This window comes from Echinops telfairi, unplaced genomic scaffold (assembly GCF_000313985.2).
Source record: "Echinops telfairi isolate 266 unplaced genomic scaffold, ASM31398v2 ScPeMD7_7421;HRSCAF=8459, whole genome shotgun sequence".
In the NCBI taxonomy this organism is placed as follows: domain Eukaryota; kingdom Metazoa; phylum Chordata; class Mammalia; order Afrosoricida; family Tenrecidae; genus Echinops; species Echinops telfairi.
This window is the reverse complement of record NW_022111321.1, coordinates 19,381,754-19,393,113: the sequence shown is the minus strand read 5'-3', so window position 1 is coordinate 19,393,113 and position 11,360 is coordinate 19,381,754. Positions and strand designations below refer to the sequence as shown.

At 42.7% G+C, this 11,360-nt stretch overlaps 1 protein-coding gene across 1 annotated transcript in view; it reads right to left on the bottom strand.

The window, feature by feature from the left end:
• Positions 1 to 11,360, bottom strand: part of ZC3H12C (zinc finger CCCH-type containing 12C) — a 63,970-nt gene that overhangs the window by 28,659 nt on the left and 23,951 nt on the right. The window contains exon 2 of the mRNA XM_045297740.1: positions 10,291 to 11,048. Within this exon, the coding sequence (XP_045153675.1) occupies positions 10,291 to 11,048 (758 nt within the window). The remainder of the gene's footprint in view (positions 1 to 10,290; positions 11,049 to 11,360) is intronic.

Here is an 11,360-nt window from a genome sequence, read left to right as displayed (position 1 = left end):
CATAGGATAATTAATAATGGCACTTGTCATGAAAAATTTATTGAATGTTAAATTGTTAATAGGAAGTCCAGATACTCTTCAAATATTTGGTGAATTGAAAAAGTTTTTAAAATTTAGGCCTCATTATATACAAAGCATATTATATATGTAAAAATAGGTTTTAATTTTAAGAAACTTAAAAAAATAGCTTTAAACCTCCCTACTTTAAGTATTTAGTGATGGTTAAAACAATGTCCATTACATCTGTCTCGTTTCTTAAACAGCAGTTTAAGCCACCAACCCCCTTTTCCAAGAGAGCAAAGAAATGCAGCTAAATACTATCTTCAATAAGGAAAGACTGGCTCTTCTCCTTGTTCCAGCTATCATTCCTTGGTGATCAGTGCAAAAAGTGAAATGGGAACCCCCCCGACCTTCTATCAGGGTAGTTCTACTAAATTCCATATGGTGTTTGTGAACCTGTAATTCCATGATGCTCTATCACAGCTGTTCATGAGTCACGTGGGCATCTAGCAGTTTAAATTTTGGACTGAAGGATCACCACTTATTTATGCTTAAATTTTACTACTCACAAAGTTAATGCACTTCACTGGTTTTGACCTCTTGTTTTGACACACCAAGATCACTTTGAAGCTACACTTATTTCTCACCAACAGAATACTAGATCCGTGCTCTGTTATGGATCATTTAAATCAATGTTCATCAAATTGGTCTGCAATCACAAAGTTCATGACAGGGAACATGGGTGTCCTGCAAAGAAAAGGACTGTTTTCAATTGCTGTCCAGCCAATTCCACCTCATGTGTCAGTAGCAGCCCTCTAACGGGGTTTCTGGCCTGGAACTCTCGGTAAGCAGTTCACCGGGTCTGTCTTGCCACATCTCTCTGGGTGGGTTAGAACAATCCACCTTTTGGGTAACCCTTTTTGCTACCCAAAGACTCTAGTTCTTCTTAGAGAGCAGGGAATGGAATTATGGGGTGGGAAATTCACCCTGTGGCTGCCCTTAATGCAGTGAAAACGCTGCTGCTGTTTGTTTTAAGTACTGCACTTCCATGAATAATTGGGGTGGATGAGGTGAAAAGCACTGGTTTAAGGTAATGGAAATATCCAACACCAAAATGACTAAGGAAGTCTTAACATGAAACAATTTATAATTAACCCCTGGCTGGTACAGTCTAGAGAGAGGCAGTATCCTCCCTGATAAAGGGAAAAGGAAATGGGAGAGGAAAGGAGAAATATTTCTCTGACCTTGGAAGGCCCATGATTTTAGGCAAGATGATAGGAAATATGAGAAGTAATTCTAGTCCAATCTAGGGCACTCTTCTGAACACGCTGAAGAGAACACATCTGTCCACATGTAAAACTGTCTGGTTATTAACAAAAATGGAAAATGTGGATGCTAGGCCTGCTAGTCCCCTCCCCCCACCCCTTCCCACATCCCCTCTCTTAGGTCAAAGTCTGCAATAAACTTTATGCATGTGCAATACGATTACTAAATGTTGCTGCTTCCTGAAATAAGCACACTTGAGATATGGATTACAACTACAAGTGTGGCCTTACGGCTCCAGAGTTACAGTGGAGCAGAGTCGGGGCTTGTCTTTGTGAGAGTCAAAAGTAACAATTTCAAACAAATAAAAAAAAAATTTAGTTTTGATTCTTGGATTTTTTTTGCAGCCTCTAATAATTTTCTGTAAAATAATAAACTAAGCAGGATATGGACGGCTAATCTGTAAGTAATACCTCTGATTCTGAGCTCAATGGAAACTAAACTGTCATTTAATTAATATTATTTCTAATAAATTGGGACTTAGCAAAGCATTCTACTGAGAGACTGGGTAATAAATATATGACATGAGCCACAAATATAATTTCGAATGATCTAGTAACCAACTACGTTTGCAAAAGTAAGGAGTAGTTGAAATTAATTTTTGTATTGTATTACATTTAACTCAATATAGCAGCAATAATATCATTGTAACACTTAGTAACAAACATTAGTATCATAGTTCACGTTTTTGCTCTAAATCGCCAACATCTGGGGCATATTTTACCCCTAGGTATGGTTTCAAGTTGAACCAGACCCATGCCAAGAACTCAGTCGGTGCATGTGGTCGGTGGCCACCGTGCTGGCTCACACAAGGCTGCTGCTGCTCTTCAATGTAGTGCAGCTTTGTTGAGAGAGGCAGAGAAACTCCGGTCATCTGCAGCTTCTCTCCCATCCTCTGTCTGGGTCCCCAGGATGGTTTTATCAGCTGTCCGTCTGTTCTGTACTTTAACTGTGAACAGGGCAGCAATCTAGCCAAACCATTCGAGGCAAACATTTAAGGCAAGGTGGTCTCCAATATTCCAGCTCAGACCAGAGAGCGTTCTTAAGTTCATATAACTTTCAAAGTATACTGCACATACAAACAGCTTTGTACTTCAGAGGAGATGCCTCAGCAGCTGAAGGCCTGCTCTGCTTGTTGTCTTGCCCACTCTTCTTGATAAAAGGAACGTTGTTATCACAGCAACATATCTGAGGGTATAGTCTCTGTTCACACACTGGGTAAAATCTGTATCAAACGCCTGTCCGAACTTTAAGAAAAACCACTGCAATCGTTCCCCTGGGGTGGTTTTCTATATTCCAGGTAACACTGGGATTTGTGCTAACACCAGCTGGTTAGTAACGTGAGCCTTTGAGCCAGAGGATGTAACCTGGCAAGAAAATGGCTTACGTTTCTATTTGACTGGATTTAGAAAGCAATGATATTATTGGTGCATCTTTTCCCCTTCCCAGGGTTGTTCATGAGCTAGCCTTTTGCATATATTTTCAAACATCAAGACCCTGGTCTCCAGTCCTCAAATCTACCCTCTAGATTTCTAGACAAATTTGACTATGTCTCTCATCCCTCGTTTGAACTCTCTCTTCTGGTGGTTCTCTGTGGCTTAGAGGATTAAACAAGCAGGGACCCGAGACTGCTGCTGCAATTGAACTGTGCCCCTCCCCCCTGTGCTGCATTATCTCAAGTTTAATGAGGACACAGATCGTGAGGAATAGTGAAAATTGCTTAGAAGAAACAAAAATGGCAGTAGAAGAATTGCACTTCAGAAATATGACCTCTGCGAATCATGCTTCGTTTCTATGTGTCTCTCTAGCTGGAACACTAACTTCATGGCAGGCCTACACGAGCAACTATGCACTCTATTAAGAAAGAAGGTCTGTTTGCTGCTAAACGGCCACATTCTTGTGGGCTTAAAAAAAAAAAGAATTGAAAGCAACTGCAGTCTTTCGTGGGGATTAGCTAGGTCAGCTCCATTCAATCTCTATTTCATTTCTAGTTCGTGTTCCAAGCGCTTCTTAAGTGCTCGAGATTTTATCTGTCAAAGATTGGGGCTTTCGTTAAACTTAGTTTACTCATCTTCTACTTTCAAACACTAGGTTCTCTTTTGGGCCCACTGCCACTGAGTGGACTCCGGCTCACAGCAGCCCTACTGGACAGAGGAGAACTGCCCCTGGGGGTTCCCAGGCTGTCACTCGTTATGGGAGCAGAAAGTCTGCTCTGTCTCCTGCAGAGACTGGTGGGTTTGAAGAGCTAACCTGGTCCTCCTGGCTCCTTTACCCGTCAGTTAAACAGCTACCACAGACTCTGCCTGGCCGGGCTCCAGATATCTAGGAACCAACTTTTCCTTTTTCCTGTCAACTTTTGGTGAATTCTTAATTTAACAAACTTACTTAGCGTTCCTATTCGCATGGCACATTTGTAAAAGCAAAATTAATAACATGCAGAGGGAGGCATGCTTCACCCCAAGGCAACATGAGGGGAGCCTGCCTAGTGCTTATGAACCATCTGTCCCCCCTTAATATATCCATCTTAAAAACCACTTCAACCGAGGAGTCAGCCCCTCCGCTGGGGTCAGTTTCTCTCGAGTGGAGAGAGGGAGAAGACTATCCAGTTGATGGCATATAACATTGTGCTAAACTCATCTCACATCTAGAGATACTCCTAACACGAGTGATAAGCACACCTGCCTGGAAGCTCAAGTCAAACCTTACTGGAAATTCGAGGGAAGACACTACACACTGCGGTTGGTGGGTAAAACTGATGTAGCAGCCTCCCATGGGAAAAACTGCTTGCCAATACTTATACCGAAGCCAAGAGCAGAGCACAGCCAGCACTACAATACTAATTGGATACTTGTGACCTAGCTTCTATCCAGCGTTTGGTGACCAGTCATGGACTGCTGGGAGTTTAGACTCTGTCCTTTCGAAATGCACAACATCCTTCCTAGGCCACGCCAGCAGGAGCCGATGTGGAAGCCCCACTAAGCAAACTGGGCTTTCTCTTCAACTTCCCTGGAGCGGATGTAAGGAACTGACATAGTCTCTGGGGCTTAAGGCTGAACTGCCCTAGCATGAGAAAGAGGCAGCTGACTGCTATCCCAAGGTGATGGAATGGGAGGTCGCTAGACTTTGGTTTGGACCTCTTGCTTTAAGGGTGCTCATGCATGATGGCCGGGGACTACCAAATGTTTACTACTTTAATACTCTCCTTGCTTTCTTATGACATATATTAATTAGTCTGGTAGGGATGGTTCTGCCTTTATGAATGCGTGTTATTGAAAGTTTTGTCCTATCAACAACCTCCACTGTTTGTGTAAATAGTGTCCAGTCACTTAAGGGTGTAATCTGTACAAGTCAATAATTCATATATTGCAGTTTGAAGTCAGCCTATACTTGAATAATTTCCATTTCTCAACAGTGTTTTAAATTCTACACCATTGGCTACATTAATGACACCATCAGAAAAAGTACCTTATGTCCTAAGGTGATGATTTATAATGTTCTCTATTATAAAATGAGAATGATGTCTCTAAGGTGAACCATATAGTCCCACAGTAGGCGGGCAAAGGCAGCATGGGACTCACATGGGGACCTTTGGAGACATGAATGGATTTGGGATTCACACTTAAGTCTAGCCCCAATCTGAGAACAATTAGTTCTTATGACACGGCCCTACTGGATACTTGCCCGCATGAAGAGATCAGTGAAGATACGGGTGCTACAGCAAAGTGTGGTGAAGAAACAAGATGGTGACCGGCTAGTAGAAAGAAGAGTGTCTGGCCTTAGAGGCTTTTCGTAAAACAAGCAGCCATCTAAGTGAGGTGACAAGTCCACATGGAAGAAGTGTACCAGCCTGCGTGATCCAAGGAGTACACATAGTAAAATCCAACTCTGAAGGAGGGAGTGGTATCAGAGCTAAGTTGTAAACACAGAGCTAAATTCTCTGAAGGCTGTGGATGCCAGTGGAAGCCCCAAATCCATTTATGGAGTCTTCACATGGGTTAACTTCCAGCGAATGCTCTCTAACCATAGTGGAGGGATATGAATAGCCATGCTATGAGAGAGAGAGAGAGAGAGAGAGAGCACTGTAAAGTCAATTACGGCCTAGGCAAATAGGCTTTTAATATAATGCTTTATTATTTGATCTACCTTTTGGACCATTTATAAATTTCAGTTTTTAATATTGTCTGCTTTCTTTTTGATTGAGATTTTTCCTGTTTTGTCAAGTCAGTGTTGTTGGTTTTCTTTGTTTGCTTCTTGTTTGCATTTTGCATTATTGTCTGTATATGACATCCAGGATAGGTAACTCTATAGAGACTAGATTATTAATTACCAAGGGGCATGGTAGGGAATGTTGGGGGGGCGGAGGGCACATGGATGGGAAGTTAACAATGAGTACAAGAAAATAATGTTCTGAAATCGATTGTGGTGATGATTGTGCAACTCTCCTTAATATGACTGGTGAAATTGTATGATATATGAAGTATATGCCTATAAAAAAGATAATAGAATTATTCCACATACTTTTTGAAGCCCCCTTGTATAGAATGTCTGCAACTGTGGGAGCTCTGCTGTGTAGTCTGACTATGTGAGTCATTCCTGGCCAATTCTGGAGTCCACCCAGCTCTAAGCAAACAAGTAGCTGTTACTAAGCTGTAAAAATCATCGCTGAAAACTAGTGGTGACATGGACCTGTGGCAGGGAGCGTGCGATGCAACCGTCTGTTACAGCGCTACGCTTGCTAAGTGCTGAGTGAAAAATGCACACAGCTCACTTCTCTCTAAATTAGTTACTATGTCCTGGGTTGAGACTGGCTTTGAATACTAATAATGAGCCCAAACAAGACAGACATTCACCTTCTTCCACTTTTGTAAACTGAGGCTTGAGAGTGTAAGTGAATTGGTAAGAATCATAGTGTAGAGAACCTACATCTGAATAGTCATCTATATTTATATCATTTGTAAATTCAATGCAATGAAGAGATATTTACCTTACACAGGAAATCTGCCTGGGAGATCAGAAAGAGAAATAAATGGTTCTCTATACTGAACCAGCACCCCCGAGCTCCAACATTTATTTATTATATGTATTACGTAAGATAGGTTTGCTAAACTTAACATGTGTGAAAAAATAATTTCAAAAGCAAAAGCTTCTTATATTTTAGGCAACATTAAAAAGATAAAATACCTTTGCATTTTGGCTTAATTAAGATTTTGGATCTGAAAGATAGGCATTTTTAAATGACTTTGCTACTTTATGTAGATCTTAGTAAATGGCAGCATATAAAAGTTTACTATGAATTTTCATGAGAGGTGGCACTTCCAAAGTTATGGCCATGGTATTACGTTTTATTGTGACTGACAGGGTAGTGCTGCTATAATAACGTTAGCCTATCAACTTGTCCTCTCCCGAAATGCCTGAAGCACTTCGTTTACGTGTCAGATTAAAATAGATGATGGAGAAAATAAATGGGTCTGCATCGTCCTATCTTTCCATCAAAGGAAGCGGGATGGTGCCCAACTAACGTGGGGGTAAAAGTTTGTTTTTATAACTCCCCGAGAAAGGGTCGTGTAAAATGTCTTAACGGTGTTACCTATGTTTGCAGCCAAGCTTTCTGTGGACAATTCTCGTCATGTGGGATGAGTAAGGGCCAGAGTTTTAGGTTAACGATTAGTGACTCAATCGTTTTTCATTTCAATTGGGAAGACGAGGTGAGGCCGACCCAGCTGTGGCATGACTTACGGACGGCTGTCTGTCCTGCTCACTTGGAAGAGCTTTCCCAAACCAACGACTCGGTGCCGTGGGGGTGATGCAAACTCGTAACTTCCCTTTCGAACCCACTTTCCTAAACCTCAGGTTGCTTCTCTCCCTTCAGAGTTTGGCCTCATCCCAAAGCACATTTCCTTCTAATGCCAAATTCTCTCTGAGAACTTTGTTTCAAAAACCACACTGAGGATTGTTCTCTTTTTTCTCCTGTGGAGACTACCATATACACTTGTGTTTAAGCTGAGTTTTCCCAGCACCTTTTTAAAATGCAGTTTTTGTGGTAAGATCAGGTGCCTCGAGTGCTATTCGGGTTGGCTTATACTCAAATACATATGGTGCGTGCCCGGTCTCCCTCAGCTTCTCACCAAACTCACTGCCTTTGAGTTGATTCTAATGCACAGGGATCCCATACCGGAGTTCCAAGACTATACGCCGTTAGGGGGCCAGGTGGTCGCCTCTTTCCCGAGGACAGCTGCTGGGTTTGAGCTGAGACCCAATGCCTAAAACACAGCACCCGGAGCACACCTTCCCAACCCGACTACGCTGTGTCGTCCTGGTCTTGAAAAGACAACGGAAGTCTTCCCCCAACTCCTCTTCCTCCTTCTGCCTCCCTTTCTTTCTCAGTCCTCCAGCAGGAGAGATGGTCTCTACTCTTTCATTTCTTATATTCAGCCTCATTGAATCAGATCCTCCAAGGGGAGACACTGAAAAGATGGATTTAAAAGCACTCTGGAGATTTGGGTATGTAATTATGGTTATCGGGGCTCCTCAAGATCTCCCCTCAAACTCTTTCCCTGGACAATTTCATGACTTTTGGGCCTTACGTATCAGCACCTCCCTAAGGTAATAAGTGACCAATGAGAATTACTACAAGGAAGAAAAATCATTCTTTGGCTGAGTTTGGGAAAGGTTAAACCAAGGGTGTGTTACCGAAGGACTTTTGAAAGGCCTGTGTACACACGTATGCCATCTCTCTCTCTATACAACTTGTTAACGCCTCTTGTACTCTTCTAGAATGGGCTGACTGTATCCATATTGTTCTTGTGTCTAATTCCCACCTTCTCTAGGACACACTGTAAGCAGCCCTGCTGGCGCTTTCCACTAAGTGTTGGGCCACTCACAGCAAGATGAGCCTTCAAACCCACCAGCTGCTCTGTGGGCGCGAGATGAGGCTACGTGCCCTTGTAAACCTTTACATAGTCTCTGGAGCCCCATGTAGGGAAACCATGAGTCGGAATCAACTTGACGGCAGTGGGTTTACATAGTCTACTTGAAACACGACCCTGAGTATCAACAAAAGGCCAAACTTTCCCTTGACACTCTTTCACTCAAAAACTTCAATCACCCTTGAATTACCAAGCCACCTTTAAATTCTCTGGTTTGTCACTCAAGGCCTCGAATGATCTGGTGGAAACTTTTCATGATATCGTGAAGAGTCCAGACTTGGAAGTCAGACATAGTTGGGCTTCATTACATTTTGTCTTCGGCAAGGAACTTAAACCCATTAACTCTCAGTTTGCTTATAAAAGAAAGGGAGAAAATAATGATGGCTCTGCCTGCAAAGGTCATTTGGAAGAGGACACAGTGGCTATTCTTTCTTGTCTGGACGAACTTGCTGCCACCTACTGAAAACGGTAGCTCCCCAATGTCAGTCTGTGTCATTGTTAGCAGGGGTGCTGGTCACAAAAGGAGATGCCTCTGTGGAGGCCCTTCAGGAGCCGGCAGTCGGGTGGGTGGGGTGGGATGCTGTCAGGTAAGTGGTGGACTGCTCAGCACAAGGTGGCCCTTCTCAAAATCACCAGCTGCTGAGGGGGAAGGATGAGGCTATCTGCTCTTGAACTTGCCTGTGCAGCCTGCGTGGGCTCGAGAACGACACTGGCTACCCAAGCCACAAGTGCCTTGTGCATAATTAACCGCGGTTAATCTGAACTGAGATGCTCAATGCACTGTCGATGTAAGATACAGAACAGAGTTCAAAGGCTGAGAATGAATTGGTGCTAGCACATTAAAATGATCATTTGCATATATTATTCTGAATAATATATACTATTCAAATCCACTTGATCTGTCTCTTTTTACTTTTTAAAGTAGCTACCAGAATATTTAAAATGACATATGTGGGTTTGGCTCACCTGAACAGGACTGTTATAGTATCTGCCTTTCCAACGAGTTCTCTAGATGATTTTGTGGTTAAGTATCCTCAGATCCCATTAAGAGAAACACGATGTGAAACTCTAGTTCCTTAAAGAGGAATATTTAATGTCTCTTATATATTTTTATTGTTTTTATTAATCGTCAAATATTCACAGTATTTTGAACATTGGGGGCAGTTAACTATATACCGATTGCAGTTTGTATTTCAAATTTGAGAATAAAAATTCATTCAAAAAAGTTTTTTTATTAGTAGCTTTTCTTTTAGAACTCCGTTCGCCCACCCCCACCCCCACCCCAGTTTCTAAGGAATTCCTTTGAATTGCAATTGTTAGGTGGGACAAACACCTTGAAACTACCATTGGCTAGTTCTAGTTAACAGTTAAAAAAAAGCTTATTTTCTAAGAGAATTTAGGGGTTTTCCTCCCTATAACTAACTTCATGTAGAAATAGGCTATTTATTTTACCAAATAAATACCAAATTTTACCAAAACTTCTGGATATTGTCATACTCAGGTGCTTTGCTTGACTAATGTTTAAAACAAAATCTGGAATATGCAGTTTGGCTTTTTTTTCCCCCTACAGCAATTGAGTCAGATGAAGAAAAGAAGAGACGTCTCTGGAGGAAAGGGTGCTTTTACTTAGGAGTGACTGGGCTGAGGCTAAGAAGCCCTGCTTATGTAGTGGGTTAAGTACTGGCCTGCTGACCTCAGGGTCAGGGGTTCAAATCCACCAGCTGCTTTCAGGGAGAAAGACGAGGCTGTCTTCTCCCAGTAAGATTTACAGCCTCAGAAACCCTAGGGAGTTGTACTTTCTACCCTGTGCTATGGAGCTGCTGTGATGGACGTTGACTCAATGGTAGTGGGGGAGAGGCTGGCTGAGTATCCCGGAAGGAAACTGAGAGAAAACTAGGAGAGACCCAATTAAAATGATAAAAACAATGCTGGCATGCAGTGTAAGATTGGTTTCGGTGGGTGTCAGAAGAGAGTGACAAAACTGGAAATGACTTATAAAGGATATTGGGAAATGATTTTCAGAAAACACTTTGCCACTTACCTCATTGCTACATTGCTGCCATCGATAACTATTGGTCTCAAGTTTTCCCCATCATCGGTTCCCATCTCTGGCATTGGAGATTCAGACCTCTGAGATTCCAGGGAGGAGGTTTCCCGCAGGACACTGTTAATTATACTAACGGTTTGATCCGTCTCACTTTTATTGCCAAGTTTGACCAGTTCTCCTAGGATGTCATTGATTAAAGCATCAGTCCCAAGTTTGTTTAGCACAAGCTGAACCTGTTCTTCAGAATAACCTAACTTCAGTGCAAACTCCAGCTTGGTTTGGTATTCTCGTACCACATCAGGGGGCTTCTTCACTTCCTTGGATGCCGCCTGGGCCTCTTCGGGTTTAAAGTCCTGCAGGATCTCACTGCGTTTGAGGACGGGGGGCTCTAAACATGGAGACCTACACAGTTGTCTGTGAGTCTTGGTAAGTAGGCCCGGCTCTACGGGAAGGCTGCTCAGTTGCTCGGCCTCGTTATCAGAATTTGTGCTCTCCTCAGAGTCACCAGCACTGGTATTTTCTTCAGACACCTCTTTTTCTGTATCTTCCTTCCCAGAATGAACTTTATCCATTGTTGGTTTTTCTACCATTGGCCAAGGGACAGCTGCGCTTAAATGCGGGCCCGCTGTCTCCACATAAAGGTGACCGAGGTCGTGCGCCAGATGATCCTTCAAGCCCATGAAGCTGCTGCGTGGACTTGACTCCACTTTGCTGCTTTTTCTGTATTCCTGAATGCAAAGTGCTCCGTATTCCTAAGGGGGGAAGAAAAGTAAACTATTTAGGATTTCATATTTCCTGCTACATTTCCATCTTCAGTGCAGAAGTTTTCAGAGGGCCAATCCTCCTTTGCATATTGTCTATCCCCTCTCACCACTTTAATGCCATTGCCAAGGAAGTACAATGTACCTCCCCCTGCACTCACTCCCCACCCCCTATTTTCTTTAGTTGAAGAAGGTATGAATTCGGGAGGCCATGCAACCCTCCCAAAGCAACAGAACAAGTCAGGAGTGGAACTGGATTATTTTAATTGTGGTTCAGGTAGAAGTTTCGGAGCAAACTGTGCT